This window comes from Trichogramma pretiosum, unplaced genomic scaffold (assembly GCF_000599845.2).
Source record: "Trichogramma pretiosum strain Unisexual culture from Peru unplaced genomic scaffold, Tpre_2.0 scaffold35, whole genome shotgun sequence".
Classification (NCBI taxonomy): domain Eukaryota; kingdom Metazoa; phylum Arthropoda; class Insecta; order Hymenoptera; family Trichogrammatidae; genus Trichogramma; species Trichogramma pretiosum.
The window spans coordinates 1,287,346-1,314,969 of NW_019640943.1; the positions used below are offsets into that span (position 1 = coordinate 1,287,346).

At 41.7% G+C, this 27,624-nt stretch overlaps 5 protein-coding genes across 5 annotated transcripts in view; 3 read left to right on the top strand and 2 right to left on the bottom strand.

The window, feature by feature from the left end:
- LOC106653407 (synaptotagmin-7) overlaps positions 1-27,624 on the top strand; it is a 165,407-nt gene that overhangs the window by 12,391 nt on the left and 125,392 nt on the right. The window lies entirely within an intron of this gene.
- On the top strand, positions 740-2,502 carry LOC111693401 (tigger transposable element-derived protein 6-like). The gene is made up of 2 exons (XM_023457945.1): positions 740-2,157; positions 2,451-2,502. Exons 1-2 carry the CDS (start codon positions 740-742, stop codon positions 2,500-2,502), a joined length of 1,470 nt encoding a protein of 489 aa, XP_023313713.1.
- LOC106653410 lies at positions 4,133-4,946 on the bottom strand. Its single transcript, XM_014372835.2, has 4 exons — positions 4,866-4,946; positions 4,731-4,803; positions 4,456-4,653; positions 4,133-4,238 (listed from the first exon to the last, which is right to left on the bottom strand). Exons 1-4 carry the CDS (start codon positions 4,926-4,928, stop codon positions 4,186-4,188), a joined length of 387 nt encoding a protein of 128 aa, XP_014228321.1. The 5' UTR covers positions 4,929-4,946; the 3' UTR covers positions 4,133-4,185.
- On the bottom strand, positions 14,021-15,601 carry LOC111693418 (zinc finger protein OZF-like). The gene is made up of 3 exons (XM_023457991.1): positions 15,532-15,601; positions 15,345-15,459; positions 14,021-15,277 (listed from the first exon to the last, which is right to left on the bottom strand). Exons 1-3 carry the CDS (start codon positions 15,564-15,566, stop codon positions 14,090-14,092), a joined length of 1,338 nt encoding a protein of 445 aa, XP_023313759.1. The 5' UTR covers positions 15,567-15,601; the 3' UTR covers positions 14,021-14,089.
- LOC106653339 (glucose dehydrogenase [FAD, quinone]-like) lies at positions 22,577-24,709 on the top strand. Its single transcript, XM_014372739.1, has 3 exons — positions 22,577-22,888; positions 22,960-23,277; positions 23,342-24,709. Exons 1-3 carry the CDS (start codon positions 22,577-22,579, stop codon positions 24,707-24,709), a joined length of 1,998 nt encoding a protein of 665 aa, XP_014228225.1.

Genomic DNA, 27,624 nt, shown 5'->3' on the forward strand with positions numbered 1-27,624 from the left:
CGTTTACTCGCGCAGAGAATGTACGTTTGCCTCTTTGCTTTCAACGCGCGCGTGCGCCGCTCTTTGACTAAGTGCATTTGCTCAGCTCCTCGCGCCACGCGCCAAGCTCGCACTAATGAAAGACGATCTTCATTTATGCACGGCAAATTGAAAATAATAATAACAATAATATATAGCAAGTACGAAACGCAAAGAAGGAGGGGGAAAAAGTAGTTTAGAAGAGAGAGAGAGAGAACCGAACGGATGAAGAAAAAAAGTTTCACCTTCAATTAAGAAGTTGCGGATCGCCCATCGTAAATCTTATACCCTTTTCTCGCCATAAAATCTTGATTGAAATTTACTTCTACGAAGTGCTAGCTAGCTAGCTAGCTAGCTTCTGCTTCTGGATAGTCTGATATATTATCAGTGCAGCGCGGCTGCGAGGCTTCGAGTGGCTTCCCCACATCGGCCTGGAGCTGAATTTATATACAGTGGTCGCCGCTTAAGAGAATTGCGCTTAATAGAATACGCCGGTTAAATGAATCAAAAATCCTAACAATGATTTTCCCGTATCCTTATACATGTAAAATTCACCGCTTAAGTGAATAAACTTTTCGCTTAATAGAATCAAATTTAGTTTGAAGACGATGTTTACATTCAATGTTGTTGTCGATTAAATACAAGTTTCATTGTCAGTACTTTCTCATAGCACCGTCGGTATTACATGCTCATAATAATTAATTGTGTTAGTGATACAAGTATGAAAAAATCATCAGCTATAGTTCATAGAAAAGGCTTAAGTGTCCTTGAAAAAAAGGAGCTACTAAAAAAATATGATTTGTTGCCAAATTTATCACAAAGTGATGCAGCGCTGTTATTAAACATATCACAAGCTACTCTTAGTAGATTATTATTAAATCGTTACGAGATAGAAAGTACCTCTTGCTCTCACGAAAATCTCAGCCGCAAGAGAAAACGATGCGGCAAAGACGAAGACGTAGAAAAAACGTTGAAGAAATGGTTTGTGGAAGTGAGAGAAAAAGGCGCTCCAATTAATGGCCCGTTACTTAAAGCAAAAGCTGAAGATTTGTCAAAGAAATTAGGCAAAGAAAATTTCAAGGCCACTGACGGTTGGCTCTCACGTTGGAGAGGCCGAGAAAATATTGTGTATCGCAAGCCACATGGTGAACAAGCCGAAGCTGATTTTACAAGTGCAAATGAGTGGTTTATACAAGAATGGCCAGAAATATCTAAAAATTATTCGCCAAGCGATATATTTAATGCTGACGAAACGGGTTTATACTACCGAGCATTACCAGAGCATACATATGCTCTAAAATCAGAAAATACGAAAGGCTTCAAAACAAGTAAGGAGCGTATAACGTTGTTATGCTGTGCCAGTATGGCAGGTGAAAAAAAAGACCTGTTTGTTATTGGAAAATTTAAGAATCCACAATGCTTCAAAGATGTGACTCAATTGCCTATTGCTTACACGGCCAACAGAAACGCGTGGATGACAAGAGACATTTTTTCTGATTGGCTACGAAATTGGGATAGACAATTAAAACGCAAAATTTTATTAACCATTGATAATTGCGGTGCACATTCAAACTTAGAGCCTATGAAAAATATTACAGTGGTTTATTTACCTGCCAACACGACGTCTCTGATACAGCCTTGCGATCAAGGTATAATTCGTACATTAAAAGCGTACTATCGAAGAACAATGAGGGAACGGATTATACAAATATTAGATAATCAACAAAATGTCAAAGCCAATGACATTGCCAAGAAGACCTCTCTGCTTGATGCGCTACATCAGATCAAAGAAGCTTGGTCTTATGTATCTAGCGAAACGATAAAAAATTGTTTTAGAAAGGCTGGGTTTGTTAACGGAACTAATGAAATATGTAATATTTCGAGCAACGTTAGCTTGAACGAAATTTATCCGGAAGATATGACACATGAGGTTTTTGACGAGTGGATAGATATTGACGAATGTCTAGAAACCTCTGGAAAGCCAACAGATGATGACATATGCCAAAAATTGGACACAGATGAATCAGAAATTGAAGAGGAAGATGATAGTATAGAACCCGCACCTAATAATCTAGAAATGTTTAACGCATTACAAGTCTTGAGACGAGGAGTTCAACATCGTTCGAAATCCTTTGAAGAGTACTACAAATTTGAAAAATTTATTTTCAAAATAATTGACCAAAAGAAAAAACAAACCAAGATAAATGACTATTTTACTAAATTATAATGGTGTCACATATGATTTGAATAAATATTTAATAATAAATAATTTATTATATAAATTATATATATATATATATTCATTTATAATAATAAATTATTTATTATAATAATGCATAATTTCTCGGATTCAAAGTTATTTATAAGTTATTGCAATCCCTATCGGATAGTAGAATCATCCGCTTAATAGAATGAAAATTTTTGTCACACAGTGATTCTCTTAAGCGGCGACCACTGTACTATGAAAACGAGGACTCGCCGTAGTGTGTGTATCAAACGCATACACCCACATACATACTGCGAAGCTGCAGTTCGATCGGGATTGCGTGGCTCGATATCGATTCGCGCTTTATGCGATATCGCGATGAAATTCGTTCGATTAATTTTTTCACCGTTTACCTGCTCCCACGCACCACAAAATTTCTATACGCGCGTACGTTCGTTCGAGCAACTATTTTCTTTTCCGTAATCATCATGATCATCATCGCAGGCTTGTACATATAAAGGATGTATCTATATAGAAAACTCGAATGACCTCGATATCTATAGCCATTTAATCGAACTTCGCACCCACCTACGCTCTCGTCTCTACCTCTCTCTCTTTCATACGTTTGTATGCATTTTTCCCCGCATTTCTGTGCCACCTACCACTAGCCGTTTTGCAGGGCTGATTTCCCACGACGTGCTGTGCGCGCCGCAAGTCGCGCAGTATACTTGCTGCTTTTATCTCCTGTTTATACGCTGCCACGACGGAGTTGCTTTTATATAGCTTATATCTGCTCTGCACGGATATAAGATTTTTCTATATAACGCATATTGTACTTTTTATCTTAGTGTCTAGCTGTTTTCCTGAAAATGATAACTTTTCTCCCTTGCGCTCGCGATTATCAAGAAAAAAAAAGTAAGAAGAGGAGCGGGGGGGGGGGATTAGCTAATGCTGGATTAATATTGCAATAAGGTTTAATGATAAGCTCGAAGCTTTATGCATGACGTTTCTAAAAACTTTTAACGAAGACAATCAGAGGGAGAGACAGAGATTGAAACAAACAAGAGTCAGAGACAGAGTGAGAAACTAATTAAAAAAGTTTTCGACGGGTACGGATATTTTTTTCATAACTCCTAGTTGTCTCGGGCTCGGGGTCGATAAAAAAATATAAAAAACAAAATTCCACCAAAAGGAGAGACGGTTCTCTTCTGCGCTTGCGTCTCCCAAGGCGTTGATCGAATTATTCAAATCATTTCATCAACGCCCGCGCGCGGTGATTTCTTTTCAGTTCGATGAATCTGTCGGTGGTGCGAGCAAAAGAAAAAGAAAAAAAAGAGAGAGAAGGAAGAAAATTATCATTCCTCCAACCTGCGCGCAACGAATTACTGCAACGTACAGAGAGGCATATACCTTTTTATACGTTGTCCTCCCAGCGAGCTTACTGGAATATTTAAACGCCCGCACATCGAAGCTAATTACTTTCGATCGGCGAAGATTATATCGTTCCCTTCGAATCGAATCCATGAAAAAAAAAAAGAAGAAGAGGAAAATTTTTTTTTCTTCTTCGCCCTCCCCCTCTCATCTAGGTCAGCGCGCATCCGTACAAATTGACTTTTCGTAAAAGGGTGGATCGCCGCTGCGAGTATTAAAAATTGTAAACGAGTCAATATCATCGGTATGTAAGGTGGAGAAAAAAGAACCATAGCATCGAACAGAGCTTAAATTAACTTACTTTTTTTTTTTTAATAATCGTTACCATAACGTTAAGTGTATACAATAACATAATGAGAAATACCAATGTACAGCTGCGTCGAACGGAAAATAAAAATAATACTGTTACTTATAAATGCATCGATGGTGCGCTGTTTACATCGAGCGAGAGAGAGAAGAGCTTCGGGGCGCGCGTGTAAGCATGAGGCGCCTTCTCTTCCTCTCGCTCGCGGCTGCCAACGCCAGCTGCTTTAAATTCCACGATTGGCCATCATGCACGCGGCGTATTTGCACGAATTGTTCTCTGCAACACAAACACACACAAAAAGCTCGGATATATAAAGAGAGATAAAAAAGGCCAGAAGAGCGCGAGAGAGAGAGAGCGATTTATTTTAGGTGATAATTAAATTTTTCGCTCGCTGTATAATATGTATACAGAGAGATGTGTAAATACAAGCGCGCGCGCGTAAACGCGATTACACGCTATATATAACTATACACGTAATATAACGAATGTTTACCTTGAACTCGGCAGACTTTGAGGGCTTTGTTAACTTGATCGATGTGTTTGCCGAACGTACTGCGAATGGCGTCCTCGTTGGGGTGGCCGTTGGGCTTGATCATGCCCATTTTCGTCATCATGCAGGCGAAGTAGCAGTCGCGATTCTCCTCGTATCTGAAGGCCACCTTGGCGTTGCGCAGGCCGTCGGGATAAGACGCTGTGTCGTTTGGGGCAAAATCTATTAGCTTCCCCCGAAAAATGATCACCAGTATAATGCAGTTGCAGTGTACTTACACGCCCTGAAGCCGTTCTGCGTCAGGCAGGCCTTCATGTAGTCCTTGTTGATGACATTTTTGATCGGATCCTCCTGCAAAATTTCGTTCGATATATACCGAAATTATTAACGTTTTAAACAATAATATACTCAACTGAAGCGGCGAGCGAGCTGCACGCGAAACAGCCGACGATCAACAGGCCAAAGTAGATTTTCATGTTTGTATACGTTACGGAGATATAGGTATTATGGTCCAGGAAAATAAAAAACGATATCAACGATTTACCGTATGTTAACCAATACGCACACGTTTGCCAACTACCGGGCCACGAGCACGACGCCGCGCATTTATATACACAGGGAAAGTGCATAAACGTAGCTACTGCTGCTGCTGCTGCTGCAGTGCAGTGGGCTCATCCGGCTCGAACCGCTTGTCAATTATCATCTCGCGCTGACTAACGACGTTTTATTTACTGTGTGTGTGTGTGTAACGTAATGTTTGTGCTCTCTGCTCTGCGGCCAGGGCAAGTTCCGATTGCGACCAGCATATATATGCAGTGGCTCTATACATATATAGAACAGCAGCTTTACTTTGACTTATAGCGAGTGAAAGAGAGAGAGTGTCGGAGTGCACAGATTTCGAGTTGAATCTACTTCGAGCTGGTGCTGGCGTTAGCGACAAGCTCAAAAGCGCCTGCGACGCTAAACTGCCTACTACTATGTATATAGTAAACAGCTTTATTCGGTACGCAAGCTGTGCTTGTATACCGGAGCAAGAAAAAAAAAGTCAAATTGGCATGCGATACTCTCTATCTATCCAGGCACGAGACTGCTGAGAGTCTCGAGAGAGCCGACACATATAGACAGACGACGGGAATGTATACGCATATTATTGTTATACGTCGAGCTGAGCACAGGCCAAATGGAATTTGCACGTGACGATCAGCTCTCTCTTTTGTCTCGGGTGTATATTGCGCGCGTTAGAGATATCCAGACAAGTCCAAGAAGTTCGAGGAATTGTTATATAGCTTCTGTGTCTCTCGCTCTCCGGGTGGTAGCTTCGAATGCGTCACTCGCAATTGCGAACTATACACTATAATACCCTGTATATATACCAATTGTATATCGATGTAGTAAAATTGTCATTTTGGTTCTTGGGAATATGATTGAGCAAATCTGCCGCTCGATCACGCACGCACACACACACACACACACACACACACACACACACGTGCGTGTGTGTGATAATAACTCCCGAATAATCAAATCGATAATCGTTTCGCATAAGTCATCCTTGCCCACCCTTAAACTCGATGTACCTAGATACTCTCGCTTGAAACATGTCATTGTAAGCGGAGGCGGTTCTCCGCACAGCTGATGGGAAACATGCGGTTAATACCGCTACCGTCAGGAGTGGGAGGACGCGGCTTACGTGGATACATTTTCAAAGATCGATACTCCAAAAGCTCCTTTCGTGTTTTTCCATAAAGTATTATGTATGTGTGTTTATCGTAAGCTCTTCCTTTTGTTCTCGAACCCACGCGAACAGAATGCAAAATATTGAATATACATACACAGTTAACGAGGAAGGGGGCGGAGGTGCGTCCTCTTTAAAACGGAGCTCGCACCAGCAGTGTTTGTTTTTACAATCGGTTAATCCCTCGCGCAGTAGCTCGCGATTGCGACGTTTGCTTATACGTGCGCACATTTATACGCCATTTATAAACGCGAGAGATTCAATTGGATTTTATATATGCGCGCAGGCCGTTTCCAGAAACGGCAAAATCACGCATATAACGGACGATATATGCTTACTCACGCGCGCGTATGCATGACGTATGAAAAGGGATGTAGTACAGACTCGTCGTAAAAATTCATACAGATATCTCTCGAAGCTCACAAATATATTACATATTCGACTTTATTGCCCTAGCAAAGAAAGGCAAGTGTCAATCGTTCGCAATTACCCTCTCAACGGCCCCCACAGGTGAATGATATATCGCTCGCTGTAATATAACCTTCTTCAAAAGATAAAATTTATGTACACCGAGTGTCGTGAAATTGAAACAAAAGAGAGATAAAAAAATATAAAAAAGCAGCAGCAACAACAACAACAACGAGAGCTACTTGCGAACTAAAGAGCCCTCGTCGTTGGAAGAGATTATAATCAAGCCGATCTAGTTCGTTCTGGTTGCGCTTTGAGACGCGCGCGCTCTCGCGATGTATAAATTATGTAAGCTTCCTTTCTCCTAACGCGAAATTAAACCCAATGCGCGCGTGCGCCTTTGTTGATATTTTAATTTTTTTATATTTTCTCGGTTGAAGAAATAAATTAGTAATAACAATGGTAATGTTGTACGTAGATAAATAAACAAAGGAGAAAAATAATACCTTTGGTCCCCATCGGATTCTAATTCCTGACCTACATTTTCCATACGGTATATATACGATATTATTTTTTATCGTCCTGCGTGGCGCAAGGAAATGAAAACAAAGAAGACACACGTAGAAGAATCTCTCCCCCCTGCGCCGCCGAGTTTCCTCGTGCATAACTTCGCATTATAAAGCGCGGCTCGCTCTGCTCGCAAAGCTGCTGCCGCTTCGGAGCAGGAACTATCATCTGCATTTTACGAGTTGTCGTTTACGCTACTCTCCTCTACGCTCCCTTGTCGAACAAGAAAGTATTTCTCGGACGCTCTTTATAACTCTCTAACAAACTCGACGACAACGACGACGAGGAGTTATATACGATGAGAAAAATGCAAAATAAATGTTCTGACGCGCGGACTTCTCTCCGCGGCCTTTAACTCTTAACCGCCTTTTTGATCATCGCGCGCCGAACGAATGAATACGTCGAGAGCATCGCGCGCGCGAATCGATAGTCACACATGTAAAACAGTTTTTCTCTGTGTTTTTTTTTTTAGACGTTTGCACGTGTGTGTGTGTGTGTGGGTGGGTTTAAGTGTGCGTTCGTTCTCCGAGGCATGTAGGTCGTTGAGTATAGAGAAAGTGTGCGGGGGCTGAGTTGAGAGAGAGAGAGAGAGAGAGAGAGAGAGAGAGAGAGAATAAAAAAAAAACAGAGAAGGCAGAAAAAAAACGAAATTTATGTTTGCGAGGGGATTGCGTGCAGTTTGAGCGTCGGTCTCTCAAGTGTAGAGATACCGTGCTATATGTACGTACGACGTACACCTGTACGTATACAACGCAGCGCCATTCGTTGGGGGTAGAGAGCCGGAGAGTAAAAGCGGATAAATTTAGAGAGAAAGAAAAAAAAGAGAGAAGGTGAGAAAGCTGCTAGAAAACAAAAAGCTTCGAGACTGTAACGCATCTCAACCCGCGCGTTTCGACCGTTTCGTTCGTAAAAGCAGTCCGGAGTGAAAAAAAAAATATTAGGTAATCCCTGCACCACGCACCATCGATTCGTAAAATTGAGAAATATTTTTTCAAAAAAAACAACCTTTGCCCTTCCGTTTTTTTCCTCACCTACATATATTTTCGAGGCAAACTCGGCAGCCCCGTGTCTAGCCCGCCCGAACTTGGCGCGTGTAATCTTGTAAAGAGAAAATTTACCAATAACGCACACACACACTTACAATAAACACATACACACAGGTATACGTGCGCGAATAGTAGTTTTCCTTTTGCAAGGCTCTCTTCAGGCGCATATTATTATAATGTGTAGGGTACTTGCGCGCGAGTCGAGCTTGCAAAAGACTCGGCGGTATATAGTATAGTACGCGTCGGCCAAGACAGTACCACCACACTGCTACCTGTGCTGTTCGCGCGGCCGTCGTCGTCGTCGTAGTCGGCTTCGAATGAGCAATTATCGGATAACTTAATGATTATTTAGCCCTGTGTGAGAGATGTGTGTATAGTGCGTATATAATGTACGATGCAGCATAACGACGACGACGACGACGATGTGATTCGCTCAAGGCCAAGCTTGCGTAAAAATAGAGAATCGGGTAAAGCACGCGGTATACGATTTTAGAAAACCCATGGACGCGCGACACGCTGCTGATCATCATCATCGATTGTCGGATATGAGCTTTTATATATTTTTACGTCTCTCTCCAGCTATCTCTACACCGTCGAAAATTAAACTTGCTTGCTCGGCATGACGATACAGATATACGCATAGCACGCGGATAAATAATTGGAGCGTTGTAACGCACAGCGGCAGGGGATCGAGGGCTATGTTCCCCCGAAAGCTCCGAAACTTCGCCTATAGCGTATATCATATACCTTATATGTACCTGCTGCAGTCTAGGTAAAGGCCGTGAGCGCCGCGCGGTCAACATTGCGAGCGCTGACGCATGCAGAGCGAGCTGGCCAAGTTATAGTACGTATACAGCAGCAGCAGTGTGCGGCTTTTGCGTCGTTAACTTATCCCGTTATATAAGTAATTCGCGGTACGGTGGCTCGTCCCACACGTCTTGCTCGTGCATAATAGTTCGAAAATATGTGTGTAACGTCGTAATTCGGGGGTGAAGTTCACTTTTTACGCGCACACCCCCGCCGATACTTATAATTTTGGTGTACTTATATTTTACAGAGGTACAAGTATATAACGATACGCGCGCGCGCCATTCGCTAATTGCTCGTTCGTATAACTATATATACTTTTTACTTTTCATCGCAGTTCCCCGCCAGACAAAAGGTCAATTTAGCAGCCCACGCTGGAGCGCGTGCGAGCTTTATATGCACGCGTATACATACAAAGCAACACCGCAACCTGTACCGAGTAATTATCAGCTGTATGTAAGGCAAACTCGCGGTGGCGTCGGCGTCGGGAAAGTGGTGTGGAAACCCGGGTGTGGGGTGCCAGATCGGGGAACGCGAATTTCATTGTGAATTTTCGACACAATTCTCTCGTTGCGCCATGCAGACTCGGGGGCGCAACGGCGGGCTTTTAATGCTTTTGCCGCTGCCGCTGCTAGCTACATGCCTGGAAGGTGTACAATATCTACGAGTGCGTATAATACGTACGTGTGTGCATGTAAGGTTGCGCTCTTAATACACACACACACACTCACACACAGACAAACACACGTATAATGTACACACTCGACTGTGGGTATATACGCTCGAAGCTCGAGCGAGAAATTACTTTGTGCTCTATAATATTACATACACACATACACACATACACAGACAATTGCCACAGAGAAACTGTGTGTACGCAGAGTTGCACGATCGAGCTTATAATACGCAGGGAGAGCGGAGGCGTAATTGTTACACTTGTTGAGAATAACAATTTTCGACGATTCCAAATGTAAATGAAGCACGCGCGGTTCTCTCTTTCTCTGCAAGAGGGGTAGAAACAGGACGAATTATACGGTATATGTAAGGATTATACGCATTTCCCGCGAAGTTATAGAGGGTTTAAAAAAAAAATAAATTAATGAAATCCACACAGGATTTGAGTTTAAGTTAATCTCGCTTACGAAACTCTCGTTAATTACACGATATTAAAGCTAGTTTATATTGCTCTTCTACTAGCGGTATGATATATAGATAAAAACTTGTGGTATAGAAGAGAAGCACGCGTCCTACAGCTCCTGTGTGAATTTGTCGCGCGAGTATATATATAGTTAATCCGTCCTTTCTAAAATGCGAAATTACAAGCCTCGGCAAAGACAGCTTTGATCGATAGAGATCTTTATTCATGCGCGTCATATATATCGCAATTTACTCAGTCGTCGAGTGAGCGAGGTGCGAGCACACACAGAGAGAAAGAGAGTGACAGCTGATCGATAGACCCTTTATCGTATATATATATAAAAAATGCTCGTGCGAGAGGACGAAAATCTTTCCTCGTCTCTCGTCTTTCCTATTGTAAATATATACTTTCGCGTTGAGATGCTCTGCCTCTCTCTACCCTTCGCTTTAATGTATTATCCAATTTTGCGGTATTGCGTTTTGCACTTTAGCGATATAATTCATTGCCACCATCTTCGAAGTCAACTTTCTTCTTTTACATTTTTTTGTGCCACACAATGTACTGCTGAGAGGCATCTCTCTCGTTGCTTGCTTATATTACGTCAACGATATAATAAAAGTATTCCGCACATAAGCTCGCGAGAGATGCACGACGAGCAGCAGCCGTTACATTTTTAGATAAAATTGCTATTTTCCTCATGGCATCTGCTGCCGCTACTACTGCGCTGTTACTGCTCTTCGGCGAACGACGAAGAACGTTGTATATTATTATTCGCAACAATGAATCGCAGGCGCTATCTGGTATTATCTCCGGGCCAGTGCAATCGATGCCAGGCATCAATCGGTTAAAGGTCAACGAGCTCATGGCAATTCTGGGATTTAGCCAGTTTGTATTATGCGAGCTCGTACACACGATCGCTCTCGAGAAAAGGCTTATATATCGCTCGAAAGTAGCGGGTGGGTACATTATAGTTTACTCGATCGGCTCGTGCAACTTGAAATTTCGCAGAGACATGCACAGCGAATATCAAAATTTTTCATTATTTATGTGTATAAGGATCGTTTTACTTGATGTTGTTTGTCGAGAGTTTGTTTAGAAGTACTGAATTTACACTGTTTCAAATATTGTAAAGATAATGTATAAACAGATAAATCGATAACTTAATTGTAAACATATTTCATAAACGATTTTAGCATCGTCCTTCGACACACTTATCATGTTTATAGTGAAAACAAATTAATTTGAATGTTATCTTTCAAGACATAATACCTCAAGATAAGTTTGACGTATTCCATTTCCGTGTCACTAAATAGAATCCATCGTTTATTTTAAACAACAAAATGGATAAAAGTGAGGAGGAATCCGAGGAAGTTGTTTCTCAAGATAATTCAAGTGAACGTCAAGTTTCAGACTACGTTTGTGATATTTGTCATGAGGTATTTAAACTAGAATCAAGCTTGTTAACACATCGTAACACAATTCACAATCAACAAAAAGATTACTCATGTGACAAGTGTGAAATGAAATTTGAGTTCCGAAGTCATTTGAGTAGACATCAAATATCGATGCGCAAAGCCCACAAAGATTTTGGATGCGACCAGTGCGAGAAAAAATTCGTGAAAAAATCTAGTTTATTCACGCACCAAAAATTGGTACACAAAGATCGGAAAGATTTTACATGCAACAAGTGCGAGAGGAAATTTGAAAATAAATCAAATTTTGTAAATCACAATAAAATATTCCATGAAGTTGTCAAAGATTATTTATGTGAAAAGTGCGCCAAAAGATTCGGAAATAGACGGACTTTGATCTTACACATAAAAGCAGTCCACGAGGGTCCTAAAGATTTCGCTTGCGACAAATGCGGGGAGAAATTTGGACTAAAACATCAATTGCTCAGACATCAAAAAACTGTCCACAAAGGTCTCAAAGATTTTGCATGCGACAGGTGCGATAAGAAATTTCGACTAAAACATCAATTGCTCAGACATCAAAAAACTATCCACGAAGGTCGCAAAGATTTTGCATGCGATAAATGCGAGAAGAAATTTGAAAGTAAATTAAATTTGTTGGAGCACCAAAAAATAGTTCACGAAGGTCAGAAAGATTACGCTTGTGACAAATGCGGGAAAAAATTCGGACGAAAATGCACATTGATTAGACACCAGATGATAATACACGAAGGTCGAAGAGATTACGCGTGCGACAATTGCGAGAAAAAATTTGGACGAGAACTGCATTTGTTCTTACATCAAAAGATAGTCCACGAACGTCAGAAAGATCACGCGTGCGACAAGTGTGAACAGAAATTTACACAAAAATCGAATATGCTCATCCACCAAAGGACAGTACACGAAAGTCGTAAAGATTACACATGCGACAAGTGCGAGAAAAAATTCGGACAAAGATCGCATTTGCTTTTGCACCAAAAGACATTCCACGAAGGTCGCAAAGATTTTGCATGTGACAAATGCGAGAAGAAATTTGGAGAAAAATCGAAAATGATTAGACATAAAACAACAGTCCACGAGGGTCGCAAAGATTATGCATGCGACAAATGTAAGAAGAAATTCGGACATAAAAGTGGTTTGCTCTTACACACAAGAACAGTCCATGAAGGTCTTAAGGATTTCGCATGTGACAAGTGCAAACAGAAATTTAGGCACAAACCGAGTTTGCTCTACCACCAAAAGACAGCACATGAAGGTCGAAAAGAATATTCATGTAACAAGTGTGAACAGAAATTTGGGCTCAAATCGAGTTTGCTCTACCACCAAAAGACAGTACATGAAGGTCGGAAAGATTATTCATGTCGTAAATGTGAAAAGAAATTTGGGCATCAAAGCCATTTGATCGAACATGAAAAAACAGTACACGAAGCTCGCAAGGATTACGCATGCGACAAGTGCGAGAAAAAATTCGGTAAAAAAAGTAATTTGGTTGCCCACCAAAAGATGATGCACGATGGCCGCAAGGATTATGCATGCAATCAGTGCGAAAAAAAATTCGGACGAAAAGGAAATTTGTTCGTCCATCAAAAAATTGTACACGATGATTGTAAAAATTTCACATGCAACAAGTGCGGAAAGAAATTTGGAAAAAAATATAATTTGATCAGACACCAAGTGACAACCCATGAAGGTCACGACAGGATGTCGTGAAGTTAAGTGACAGCCCATGGAGGTCACGACAGGGCGGCAGGTATGCGACAACAATAGTTGATGCTGAGCGCAGCAAAGTCGTACACATTCGATATTGCTAATTTTCAATGTTTTACTCTGTGTTGACGGAGTGCTGTATACTTTTTGAGCAACATCAGTGTATCCTGATATGCAAAAAATGCATTTTTATGCAATTTTGAGTTTTGCATCAATATTCGTGTGTAAATTTTCTAATATATATTTTGTGGGTTATTTATGGGTAATTTTTTTTTTGTATACATTCGATATTGCTTATGTTTGATGTTTTATTCTAATTGCGATAACTCATGCAGGGATAAACCAATCGACCTGAAAATTTTACATAGCATTGTTTCGGTGCTGATGAAGTGCTGTATACTTTTTTAGCGACATCCGTATATCCTACAATACAAAAAATGCCTTTTTATGCAATTTTAAGTTTTGCACCTCGCGATATCTCCACTTCGAAAAAACGTAATTTTTGTTTGCAATCGATCTTACTTGTGTATCGGTATTTAACATTGTACTTATGACAAGTATATTATATGTCGTGTTTTAAGTACCACTATACTGAGCGTAACATGATTGTGATATAGTATAATTATGTCGTGTTTTGTGTATCACTACTGAGCAAAAATTTATGATACGTTTATTTATTATATGCTAATATTAAATAAATATATGTTAATTTATGATATGTTAATTTATTTATTTGTCTCGATGTTTCATCATTTTGCGCGGTATTGATAGGTACGTTTTAAGATCTTTTGTATTGTTCTCGTGCTTGGGTATTGCCTTCATGCATACTTTTGACGTGTCTGCATAAATATTTTCTATGTTTAAATTTTTTTCCGCATAAAACACAAGCGTGATCAATGTCTTCGTGCTGCGTTTTAATGTGAGTTATAAGACGATCCTTTTGAGAAAATGTCTTGCCGCACTTATTACAATAAGTGCAGGTCTTATTATGCATCAAATTCATGTGTTTTTTAAGACTACCCTTTCGTGTGAATGTCTTTCCACATATACTACACGCATGTTTAACACCATTATGTCCCTCGATATGCCTCTTGAGATCTCCTTTTTGTGTGAATGTCTTTTCACATATACCACACGCATGTTTAACACCATTATGTACTCCATCGGTGTGGATCTTGAGATTAGCCTTGATTGAGAATTTCTTTCCGCATATTTCGCAAGTACGTGCCATACCTTTATGCATCGCATCGATGTGAATTTTGAGATGACCTTTTTGTGCGTATGTCTTTCCACATATACTACACTCATGTTTAATACCATTATGAACTCCATCGATGTGGACCTTGAGATAACCTTTTCGTAAAAATTTTTGACCGTATATATTACATGGATGTTTAACACCATTGTGTGCATCGATGTGAATCTTGAGTGCAGCTTCAGTTAAGAATTTCTTCCCGCATACTTCGCAAGTAGGTGCCATACCTTTATGCATTACATAGGTGTGAATTTTGAGCTTTCCTTTTTGTGTGAATGTCTTTCCACATATACCACACTCATGTTTAACACCATTATGTACTGAATCGATGTGGACCTTGAGATAACCTTTTCGTGAAAATTTTTTACCGCATATATTACATGGATATTTGGTACGATTGCGTGCCTTATCAGTTTGGGTTTTGCGTCGACTATTTTGAGCAAATGTTTTTTCATTTGCATCAAATGCATCACTGAGTACCCCATCCAAATTCAATTCCTCTTTTACTTTGTCGACAATTTCTTCTTTAATTTTCTTTTGAGTCTGATAATCGCAACCATTTTTCATATGCTGCCATTGATCTGGATAATCGTCCTCGATTTTCTTGACTACTAATAAGTTAATGTCGAGCTTCTCGTCCTTACATTCGAATTCTATTTCCAAATCGTTATTAGGTCCAGAATTTTCATCATTTTCACGAAGCCCATAAATCTGGAAATGAGATTAGTAAAAATATTTGATCAAAATATTGACTAAACAGTCCCACATCAACACTTACTAAATTTTCTCGACAAAAACTCGAGAATTCGTCGTTTTTAGCATCGCAAGCATTGTCAATTATTTTATAATCTTCATTTTTAATTGGGGAAACATCTTCTGGTTCCTTCTTCACTCTGCAATATTCCCAATAATATAAAGTATTATGTCATTTTTTTTAAATTTCATTCTCACGAAACAAAAATTACCTGACAACAGAGTTATATACATCACTGAAGTCCATGTTTATCACTCGGAACTTGGTCAACGACTAATTGTTTTGTAATGATGTTACACATCGAGCTAGGTAACATAAGTGTAATAATATTTACAAATCGTGAAATGAAAGTTTGAGAAAATTTATGTCAACAGAGATACTCTAAACTTATCATTTATTATTGGAGAAATTATACTATTGATCTCGTAATAAACAATTAGCCATTTTATTTGAATTGTATCTTATTACAAAGAAATTATAAAGTATTGAACACTTCATGAATCGCAAAATATGAAACAAAGTTAACGTGAGCGAAGGAAGGGTTTATATACATTTTTATATTACACTAACGCCAAATGCGTGACTACAGTCGCATCTATATCATTTACCATTTTTACACAACGAGCGAATATCGTACATCTATGTAATCTATGTGTGATAAATATGCATGGTTAGTCATGTAGTCAAATATATATCTATGTATATTGTCACGTGGGCACACCGAGCCAGCTTAACGCGTACATACAGCTGTATATGTGTTGGCATGCCATGTGCAAATTCCTTTGGTCGCAACGTTGTCAATACACGCTGAGCACAAAACATCGATAAGTGAAATCTATTTCGTACGTGCGAATTACGAAAACCTGTATTCATATATACCTATACTAATGTACATGTAGGGAACATCAAACTAAAAAATACGCCCTATTTTTGTGTTCTACTTCCAATTATACCAATAATAATTTTAACCGCTTTACCAAATTAGCTGACAGAAAAACTCATTGTAACATTGATTTATTATGATACTCATTGAAGCTACTATTATTAATTTCATACGGCTGAAACAACTATTATCATGATGTCGTATGCTATTTCGTTATTTACCATTCAGTCGTTCAGCATTTTGCAACTGTGGTTGCCACTAGTATAATATGTATTGATACTCGTATACATATGTTTTTGTAAAATTTCAATAAAAACTTTTCCGAAATGATTGTGCATTACCTGAACTTCGGACGTTTAACTATTTTATTACACCTTTGTACACTGATGTTGTAATGTTTTCCGATATCGCGTACTACTTATTACTATTCTCTATCCATTTTTCAGCTACTTACTTCTGGCATTCAATCATGCAAGTATCTGCCCAAAATTTTTTTCATTTATCGTTTGGAACTGTGAATGGGAGCAACCATTTAGTTGGCTACTGGATTTTTAATAAATCTTACAAACTAATTGAATTAATCAAACACGAGCAAGTGAAATATTTTCATAAATTTTTTCACAGACGGATTTTTTTTAAACAAGAGACGTGATCGGTAATAACAAAATGTTCTATTTGAAAAAACTAGTGTGGATGTTAGTTTTAAAAATTAGCAAAATTTCTCATAATTGTTTTCAAATTGCGTGAACGACAAATGAAAGTTTGTGAGGGGACGGCACTTTTTCTAATCCGACACTGTGTGCTTGTTTTTTTTTTTTTTTGTAAGCTCTCAGGTGTATACAGAAGTCGTCGAGACATTATTATTTAGACTCGGGCTATACCATTCACGAGAGATAACATTTTTACACACTCTGCAGCTCCTGCATATGGGGCCGTAATAGAATCTATATAATCCGTAATGGTGGCGCACGCAAACTTATTCATTGTATCGTTCGGAGTACACAGTATTTTATATGTGTGCCGCACCCCGTATGCGTTTCAGTATGTATGCAGTGTCGAAGAGAGCCGGGAGTCTCAAAGCTACGATGTGCTCGCGCGTACAGGCCAAGTTTTTATTTTTTAAAAGCCTTTTCATTTTCCTCGAGCGAAGCGCGGTGAATTGCTTCCCATTAAAAGTTTAATAAGTTGAAGCGCACACGGCGGCCGAGCAATGTAATTTATAGCGTACATTCGCTTCTATATATACGCGCTGGCGCAGGAATATGTGTTTTTCCAGCTTGTCGTTCGGCATACGAGCGCACGACTCGATTGATGTAGGCGTCCCCTCCTCCACTCAATCTTGCCAAATCACAACTTCAACATTGTGGCCAACTAACGGTTTGTCGAACAATCCTCGCCTCTCGACGAAAAGCCCAAAAAAAAAACTCACTGTTGCACTCGGAATATAACCGCATCGAACGCGCGGGAGAGAGAAAGAAAACGAGTTTACATTCGAGAGAGAGAGAGGCAGAAACTTTTCAAGCTCGCGTTTATACCACCGAAAAGGCGGACTACGTGTGCGAGCATATACGTTGGTAAAAGGAGAGCAGAAGGAGCAAAAAAAAACTCGATAGTGAACTTTCCATTCTCCGCATAGAGCTGCACCACGCACCGCATCCGAAGAATTTCTTATATTTTAAGAAGAAAAATTCTTGGGGGAGTCAAAAAAAAAATTTCATATCGATCGGTCGACTATTTGTACAGAAAAAAATGTTCTTCGAGGTTTATTTTTTGTATAGACTTTATTATTTTTTCCTCGCGAAGTCGCTCTCAGCCTGTTAAAAGTTTGATCGCAAAAAATAAAGCAGCGTTGGGTATTGGTAGAAAATTACATTTTTTATGTGGCGAATTTAGGAAGCGACAATCGCTGCTATGCTAAAAATTGCTGCAGTAATCGCTACATTAGCGGCACGAGGCGAACTCAGCCGGTCGAGTGTCTTTGTCTCTCTCACGCCGCTGCTGCGTGTTCGTTAGCACGAGTTGCCGCGGTCAAACAGTCATACGACATCGTATAATTCAGTAGTCGATTCACAGTACACGTTACGAAGCCACAGAGCAATCACGAGTACGACATGCGGAGGTGTTATTCAAAATAAGTAATGAAAACCTTAAGCTAATGAAATTCGATGCCCGGGACAAGTTGGGTAATACGCCATTGCACTTGGCATTGAAATTGCTGCCCGTCGATGGGCGATGGACTTTTTTTGGCGCTGATGCGGTACCGACAGCCGATCGTCTGCAGCGATGTAATCATCGGGCTGAGACGAATCCGGCCTTACTCATTTCCATGTGGCCTGCATGTCTGGCGTAAACTACATGGTCGAGAAATTCCTCGAGCTTGGGCAAGATCCCAATTGCATCGTGCAAGAAACGGGCGACTCTCCGTTACACTTGGCCTTGGGCAGCAACGCGAGGGTAAAGGAGACGATCGAATTGCTGCTAAAAAATGGTGGGGATCCGAATCTGGCCAATGAGGACGGATCGACCCCGCTCCACATCATTTGCAAGAGAGAAAAACATTTTGATGATGGCTTAACAGAGTTTTTTTTCAAGATCAACAAAGAAGTCAATCAGCTGGTGCAGGTTGACGCGAAGGACAAATTGGGTCGGACACCGTTGCAATGGGCCGTGGCGAATCTCTCTCTGCATACTGTAAAAGTACTCTTGGCTAATGGCGCTGATCTTACCAACTTCGTTTTCCCCACCGAGGATTACCTCGCCAAGGACTTCAAGAGATGTGATTTGCGCAATGATATGTCGTTGAATTTTCAATTGACGATAGCGGCTGGCAGTCTGATCATCGTCGAACGTCTTGAGAAAAGTGGATACGAGCTGGACGAAGAGGGTGCGCTTTCGATCATGAAAATATTCGCCAAGTACGGATTATTTAAGAAATCGAGCGATCCTAACAATTTTTTGTATGACAACGAAGATGTCTCGACAGTAGCAAAACGACATAAGATAACATCGAGCAATTTATCACTTCACGACTTTATCCAATTAGGACCCGAAGAGGCTGCAAAAATATGCGCATACTCAGACTACTTCCAGTTCACGAGCTCGAGTATTTGGCGGATTCTCCCCAAAGAGGCAAGTGAAGCTTATGCTGTACATCTGTGCGAGATAATGTCGAAAGGATTTTTCCGGCGATGGGCACTACATCCTTTTATGGAGCTGACGGACCACCAGCTGCCAATTCTCTGCTGTGAAATAATCATGAAGAAGCTAACAAACGAAGATTTGTGGCGTATTTGTTTGACGGCCGCTGACCAAAGTTCTTGATATCTCGTTAATTTTTCATATTATCATATCGATCCTCTATAATTTTATGTATGAAACAAATAAAACAAAATTGAATTGATTAATTAGCTTGGTTTTTGATTTTATTATACGTTCACCGAATCTGACTATGAAGTGATCTTTTTTAAACGCAGATGAATTTGTCGTGCATAAGTATATAATTGACCTATCAATCGATGACTTATTATTACTATTATTTGTATTAATTTTTTGTGTTTAAATCACTATAACTATTTTTATGTAATCACTCAACGTGTTGAGCTCAATTGAAAGAATTTTTAAGCGAAATTTATTTATCATCGTGTTTTTTTATGATCGTAGCTCGTATTATGCCCACGAAATTGTTCGCTGACATTTCAGGCAGACTGTTGGAGGCGAGTTTACCAAAACCCGCGCGATTACTATGCTCGTTTCAAGAATAAAATTTGCCGCGGCGGTCGCCTTACTATACAGTAGAAGCGGCTCGAAGCGAAATTCGAGGCATCGAGTGTCTTTGTTTCCCTCGCGCTGCTGCTGCGTGTTCGTGCACGAGTTGCCGCTATCAAACGCAAACCGTCAAACGACATACGCATTGTAAGTAGTCGAATTTTTTCCCTCGCGTGGTCGAGCTACTCTTGGATCACGGCTCCGATCTGTCGAGTTTCGTTTTCCTCGACTCGAGTTACTTCGGCAAGAGCAGAGTCGGCGAGTTTCAATTCGAATTCGGGCTGGCGTCCAGAGCACTGGCCATCGTCGAGTGTCTCGAAAAGAAAATGGAATACAAGCTGACCTCCGACGACGCCTGGTCAACGAGTGGTGGCGCAACGACGGCGGCGCCTTCGCGGCGGACGCGAACGAGCACGGCATCGGTCCGGGACCTACCCTGCTCAGCGAGCTGGTGTGCTTGCTGCGACCCAGACAGGCGTAAAAGCTGGTCACCTGCATGCAATACTACGATTGCAATGGCCGTCGATCATCTGTACGAGATAATGACGAGGGGATTTTCGCGGCGTTGGGCGCTGGAACCTTTCTGGGAGTTGAGGGTATACAGGCTGCCGATTCTCTGCTGCGAGATGATCGTCGAGAATTTGAAGAATGACGACTTAGGGCGTATTTGCTTGTCGGCTAAATATTGAAGATTTTTGTAAACATTAAACTTCGATACATGTGTTTGTGCGAAAATAAAAAATAGGCAGTTCTTCGATGACTCTTTGTTAAACAACGAGTGTTGAAATTGAAATTAATACAAAAAACTTGTAATTCATTAATTTGCTTAGATTTTAATTTTTTTCACGTTTCCATGCCACCTCATTTTATTTATTTATTTACTTTCACGGTGTGTGCATCGGTTGTGTCGTGTACACTCAGCAGCTGCGTTTATTTTTCCAACTATAAACTGCGCGCTGCACACCGCAGACGTATTGTAAATATTCGCAAGTGTTCTTGGAGATAACTTTGCTGCACTTATATTTTGCTGCTTTCCCCATTTATATAGAAATGAATTAACATTCGCGCGTCCCAAAATGTATAACGAATTATAAAAGAGCATCGGCGAGAAACGATAGTTGTGAACTTTTTTTCCTGTATTTATTGTACTCGATACATCATAAAAAAATGTGTGTATTAGGTATCGTGTGAGGTAAATGCCGGCCTAATTTGAGTTTACACCTGACCCGAGTTTATTTGACTACGAGCTGCACTACGCCATAATATATACAGAGTTGGCTGCTCACGTGTTCTTTTTATTGTTATTTTTTCTCGGAACCACGTCCGTAGAATTTATCTGCAAATACTCCAGTTCTCTTTTTTTCCTCCATTATTGTTATTTTCCTCCATCGACCCGCGATATTACATATATGCTCGCTTAATTTACTCTATGTGTCTGACTGCAAGTGCAAACATCATCGAATCGCACTTTCGACTGATTAATACAAAGTACTGCCATTTGTTTCACGCGCGTAAAATGATGAAGACAAAAGAGACTACAAAAGGGAGGAAATGTGAGAGAAAGAGAGAGAGAGAAATTATTCATTTCACGTCGGTGCCAGAGAGAGAGAGAGAGAGGGCCATTTGCGAACAACCTCTTATACGAGCGCCGCGCAATTTTTCAATGAGAAATATTTCCATTGTTTTAATTTTACAAACCATCAACGCGCCGCAATTTCGCCTCGATGGGCATGCCGCACACGGGGTATTAATTAAGAGTCACTGTAGTAGCAGCAGCAGCAGTAGTCGGAGCTCTAACAAGCTTCAAAGATGTCAGACGTCCTTCCGCAGTTAAATTCAACTGCTATATATAAGGAAGCTTTCATCTGTGTCAGAAACTACACAGATGAATCTTGTTTGGTAGCCGCAACACGCTGATGACGACGACGCTAAGTTTCGTTACAGTTAGCGTTTGACGCGCTTCAAAGACAGCAGCAGCAGCAGCAGCTTCCCATACACAAGATCAATCGGTACACACAACCGTGTACATATCTTTGCGCAGAAGTTATATCTATATGTTTTTCTATATATCCTTCCTCCCGAAGAAACGCACTGCGCATATAACGCCAAGTTGGACCTCTATATTCACCGAAGGTCTAATTTGAATTGGAGAGAAGCATCAGCGGCAGTAGCTTCCCTTTCTCCAAAATCAATTATACAAGCTCGTTGTGACGTTAACTCCTGTCAACTTACTGCTCGCGTTAAACTTCATCGACAAGTTTTGGCATGTGTGCGCGTGGGTTAGACGTAACGCGCGAGTTCTCGTACATACGTCTAAAATACGTATATAATATATGCTAATTCAGCAGCTCTCGAGAATCGGGGAAAATTTTAATGCGAAATTTCATTGTGTCAAATCAATCAACCGATCGATCAAGCGCATTATCGACAAAAATTCATATCGCGATATTTGTACAGATTGCATTGCAAAATTCGTGCTGCGGTCGAATCGATCATTTTTTTTTCTTTCATTTATTTATTTACTTTTTGTTTTTCATTCGATGTTCCGATATGCTCGTTCAGTCGATTTTTCAATGCAAAGCGGTCTGAACTGTGAAAGTGTTACACGATGTTGTTACCACCGTTGACGAATTTGAGCAGCATCGCCGCCGCGCAAAATGTAAACCAGACGTTGTCGTCCTGCCTGGAGAACTCTCAGCAGGCCGCGTGTCGACCCGACATTCTGGCCTTCATGACGTTTTTGATCGGCTTCTTGAGCTCGTCGCGCGATGTACCGAATAAACGCCAGTCGTCCAGAAGGAGTCCGAAAAATCGGGACAACCACAACAACATGAACGACCACTACGATTTCATAGTGGTTGGAGCGGGCGGCGCTGGCCTCGTCCTCGCCAACAGACTTAGCGAGATCCCCCATTGGAAGGTACTACCTACGTAAAAAAAAATTAACAATTATCACGCAAGCTCACGCATCGACACTTCATCATCGCACAGATCCTCGTGCTGGAGGAGGGCAGCGAGCAGCCGTACTTCAACGAGATCCCGGCGATGCTCATCACCAATCCGACGAGCGAGAGCACCCACACGTTCAGCAGCGAGCCCGAGCCGTTCGCCTGCGCCGGCAATCCCAACAAGGCCTGCCTGTTGCCCTGCGGAAAGGGCGTAGGGGGCACCACCAGCATGTACGGCATGCTGTACACGCGCGGCACCCGGGCCAACTACGACGAGTGGGCCGAGCTCGGCAACAAGGCCTGGAGCTACGAGGCCGTGCTGCCGTACTTTCTCAAGTCCGAGGACATGAGGGCTCCCAGTGTAAATGAATAAATTGTATAAAAAAATTTGTGCTCAGAATCAGTGAATCCAAGTCCTGTTGCAGATACTGAAGCAGAGTCCAGGCGTGCACGGGGTCGGCGGCAATCTCGCCGTCGACTACTTCGCACATCGCGACAACGTCTCGCTGGCCATTCACGACGCTTGGCGCGAGCTCGGCTATCCGGAGATCGACTACAATCGCGGCTACAACGTCAGCGGCGTCTCGAGGATGCAGCACTTGACGCGCGACGGCACCCGCGACGGCAGCAACGCCGCCTATCTGCGACCGGTGCGCGCCACCCGGGCGAATCTCGCGGTACGCACGAGGTCGCGAGTCGTGCGCATCCTGATCGACCCGAAGACCAAACGCGCCCGAGGTGTCGAGTACGTACAGCTAGAGGATGATAAGAAAGTTGTGAAAAAGGCCTGGGCGAGGAAGGAGGTGATCGTGTCGGCAGGCGCGATCGAGTCGCCGAAGCTGCTCATGCTGTCGGGTGTGGGCCCCGCCACGGAATTGACCGCTCACGGAATTCCGGTGCTGCAGGAGCTGCCGGTCGGGCGCAATCTGCTGGACAGCGTGAAGGTCGAGGCGCTGACGTTCGACGTGGAAGATCGCTGGATGACCATGGAGGTCGAGGAGATAAGGCGCGACGTCAATCAGTGGCTGAGGACGCACGAGGGACCTTTGGCAGCCCTCGGCAGCCTCGATACCGTCAATCACTACAGCGTGTCCAATGAGACGAGACGACGAGACGTGCCGGACGTGAGGATCGACTTCATCGGCAAGATGTATCGTAGCAGCGGCCGCGTCGAGATGATGACCTTCGTGCCGCGCGCCTACTACAACAAGGTCCAGCTCATCGTGGTGCTGCTGCGCCAACGTAGCCGGGGCGAGGTGCGGCTCAACCGCACCGATCCCGTCTGGGGCGACCCGTCGATCAGCGGCAATTACCTGAGCGATCCGCAGGATCAGCGGCTCGTCGTCGAGGCCATACGTCGCGCCAAGAAGATCTTCGACGCGCCGACCTTCGTCGCGAGGGGCTTCAAGGAGAATCCGGTCTCGGGCTGCAAGGACCTGGATGCCTCGGCCGAGTCCGAGGCCTACTACGAGTGTCTGCTGCGTCGCTACTCTCTGCCGGGCTTCCATTACGCGGGTACGTGTCGAATGGGGCCCTGGGCGGACGGCACGTCGGTGGTGGACGAGCGGCTGCGGGTCCACGGCGTGCGGGGGCTGCGAGTCGTCGACGCCTCGGTGATGCCGGCCGGGGTCAGCGGCAGCACCCTCGCCGCCACGGTGATGATCGCCGAGAAGGCCAGCGATCTGATCAAGGCCGATTGGACGGAGGACGCGCGCAGGCAGCGGCCCTACCATCACGATATGAACGATGGAGATATTAATAATAATATGCATCATAATGTACATAGTGAATAGTATACGTAGACGTTCAATAAATGCATCGCAATCTCATAATTTTGAAAACAGCTGTTACATGTATAATTTTTTTTGGGGCCTTTAGTTATATAATTAATGAAAAATTTTGAGGCAATATAAGTTTGGATCTACTTCTATCATGACGCGTCAACAAATAAAAAATTCACCCAATCCCTCTGACCGGATCGTCGAAGAAGTTACGTTTTTTGAAATAAAAAATAAAATTAAAATGAAAATATACGTCGACGTTTCATTGCCTGGTACGAAGTCTCGTCAGGATTAACACTTGGATGTTGTCTTCTTTATTCACATTACTCTAAATAATCGGTTCTATACACATAAATATGGGGCATTTCATGGTTTCTGGGGCCACTTATCGGTCCAACCCTCTTGGATCTTTCCCTAATTTTAATTACATAAAGTAGTAGTACAAAAAGATGATTCACCAATTTTCAGCCCTCAAGAGTCCACATATCGCTCTCAGCGGACCTTCAAAGATCGTGATTTTTAAAATTTGATAGTTGTATACGGTTGTTTTAAACCTCGTAAAAGGCGTAGAAAAAATTCGTTCAACAAAAGAGCGGGAAAATTTTTACATCAAAATAGTTACTTAAAAAAATTTTTTTATTTTTTTTAAATAATAAACATACGTCCTCACAACTTTTTATAATTGTCTTTGTATTTTTACGACTTGAAAAGGTTGCCAAGTGGTAACGAAACGTTGTCTAAATTATAATTTTTTAATATATGATGAATTCTTTTTAACAAAGTTATTAAAGACGATGGGGAATAGAAAACATGAAAATTATATTAAAATTGTGCTTTGACTTATACAATTATTTTGACTTTGTCACTTGCAGATTATAAAGAAAAAGATACTCGCCATCTAGCGGCGGAGACTTCAAGTGATAGTAGCGTATTAAAATACTTGAAACAGTCAAATAGGAATTTTTATGTCATTTACAATGCGCTTAATATTTTAAACATAATTTTAACAGAAAAATCGCCACAATCAGTAGTCACATATTTTAAAACATTTCATACAGTTATTTATCGATCATTAGGTCATCATACACCCAGATATCGTTGTAGAACTTTTCTGTAAATTTCTCAACGATTCTTACGACGAACAAAAACACCATCCTTGAGACGTCCCGCTACTCCACCACAGTCAGTTTATCTTATTCGACTCAACGAGGAAAGCTCGTTTCTATTCATGTCGAAGCCAGACCCGTTCGTTCGTTCGCGCGCCGTATCATTTGCCAAAGTGTCGGATCATTTTCCCCCTCATTGTCTGCGCGCCGAGCCGAGCCCTCCAGCCCGCGCGCTGAGAGCTCCTTAAGAGCTTTTTCTTTCCCCCGCGAGTGCGGCAAGTCTTAAGAGCTTCGCACGCAGGAGTCAAGCACACGCTATATCGTACAACCACTCGATTTATCTTTATCCCTTACGTTATATATATCCATTTTCTCGTTACTCTCGCGTCCTGTAATCATCACCCCCTTGCTCGAAGTAGGCACGCATACAACGCATTAAATTTATTTAAAAAAAAAAAGTTTGCCTTTGCATTCGATAAAAATGACTTTCGTCGAGTCTCTGTATCGCTGAAAATTCCACGCACGCAGCAGCCGGAAAAATATACACGTAACTCCGTCAGTCCTTTGGCGCTGCTATACATGTGTTATATATACTCGCGCGAAAGGCGTGAGAAAACGAAAGATCCTCCCTATCACGTCTTGGTCTCGTTCACATCATGCATTTTAAAAGGTTTAACAAATGGCATGTATATCTAGGCTGCTGCAGCTGCGTATACGTGCTATACTCCGTCAAAGAAAATTGCAAATTGATTTTATTATACCCTTTGATGATATAATTATTCGCTCTCGTGTGTCTTTTTTATTATGATATGTATGATTATTTATCATCATCTCGATATGTGTCGGCTGCATTGTCTACCCGGTAATTGGATATGTTTTTATATTTATGCGCTCACTGTCGAATGATAAAGAAAAAAACAAGACTACGAGGCGTAATTCGATTTATTATATATATACAACTCGCTGACGAACGCTAAAATAGCTCCGAGCTATCTAACGTCAGGATGCGGCCGAGAAAGACATTTATATACCATACTGCGCATCAAAGGCGACGTATATAAATAGAAATATTATCCTCTCGAGGAATTAAGCAATCAAATTTCATCCTCTCGAAACTGCCACCGAGTCGCAGCTTCACAAAGTCGCGCGCGGCCTGTGTGTGTGCGCGCGCGCGCACGGTATGCCATCGGAGCTGGAACAATTTTTCTAAAAAATTTTTAAAAGAAAAAAAAAGCACGAGTCACACTGCGTATACCTTTCTCGCGCGCGACCGACCTTAATTCACTCCGTCCGTGCATATTATTGTGAAATTTTTATCTTCTCTCTCCCTGCGCGCCGCATTATAAAGGGCTTGGGAGAGAGCTTGAACACTATAATATAATTGGATTTCGAGACAATTTCTTCTTTTTTTTTTTTGTCGTCGTTACAAAACTGTATGCATTTGGGCGAACAATTAAATCCTCCATCGAATAAATTCAATTTCGAGCCTCGCGTATAGTATAGTCGAGTGAGCGATAGCTGGGTACATATGGCGTATCGTTTTTGTAGGTCATAATAACGAAAGTTGGTTGGAGAACGCATCGATCGAAAACGCAAATCGTGTAAAAGCAGATATACGCGCATGTGTATGTGTGTGCAACGGGCAAAAAAAGTTACTTTTTTCCTACCTGACTGCGACACGCGTATTACGTGTCTTATATATATGACGAATGGTGCGCACGAATGGAGACAAATGTAATGAAAAAACTTGACCGCGCGTATGTGTGTGTTTTTGAGCCCGTGTGTATGTGCACTTCTGTGCTGCCGCACGGGCTTTCAGTT

What these genes read in the sequence shown, in the direction of transcription:
- LOC111693401 (XM_023457945.1), top strand. Translation starts at nt 740, where the DNA reads ATGAAAAAATCATCAGCTATAGTTCATAGAAAAGGCTTAAGTGTCCTT. An exon ending in CGTTCGAAATCCTTTGAAGA is followed by an intron (nt 2,158 to 2,450) that starts GTACTACAAATT and finishes TTTGTCACACAG; the next exon opens with TGATTCTCTTAAGCGGCGAC.
- LOC106653410 (XM_014372835.2), bottom strand. Translation starts at nt 4,928, where the DNA reads ATGAAAATCTACTTTGGCCTGTTGATCGTCGGCTGTTTCGCGTGCAGC. An exon ending in GCAGCTCGCTCGCCGCTTCA is followed by an intron (nt 4,804 to 4,865) that starts GTTGAGTATATT and finishes GAAATTTTGCAG; the next exon opens with GAGGATCCGATCAAAAATGT. An exon ending in GCAGAACGGCTTCAGGGCGT is followed by an intron (nt 4,654 to 4,730) that starts GTAAGTACACTG and finishes CAAACGACACAG; the next exon opens with CGTCTTATCCCGACGGCCTG.
- LOC111693418 (XM_023457991.1), bottom strand. Translation starts at nt 15,566, where the DNA reads ATGGACTTCAGTGATGTATATAACTCTGTTGTCAG. An exon ending in GTATATAACTCTGTTGTCAG is followed by an intron (nt 15,460 to 15,531) that starts GTAATTTTTGTT and finishes GGAATATTGCAG; the next exon opens with AGTGAAGAAGGAACCAGAAG. An exon ending in GTTTTTGTCGAGAAAATTTA is followed by an intron (nt 15,278 to 15,344) that starts GTAAGTGTTGAT and finishes TCTCATTTCCAG; the next exon opens with ATTTATGGGCTTCGTGAAAA.
- LOC106653339 (XM_014372739.1), top strand. Translation starts at nt 22,577, where the DNA reads ATGTTGTTACCACCGTTGACGAATTTGAGCAGCATCGCCGCCGCGCAA. An exon ending in GCGAGATCCCCCATTGGAAG is followed by an intron (nt 22,889 to 22,959) that starts GTACTACCTACG and finishes ATCATCGCACAG; the next exon opens with ATCCTCGTGCTGGAGGAGGG. An exon ending in AGGACATGAGGGCTCCCAGT is followed by an intron (nt 23,278 to 23,341) that starts GTAAATGAATAA and finishes GTCCTGTTGCAG; the next exon opens with ATACTGAAGCAGAGTCCAGG.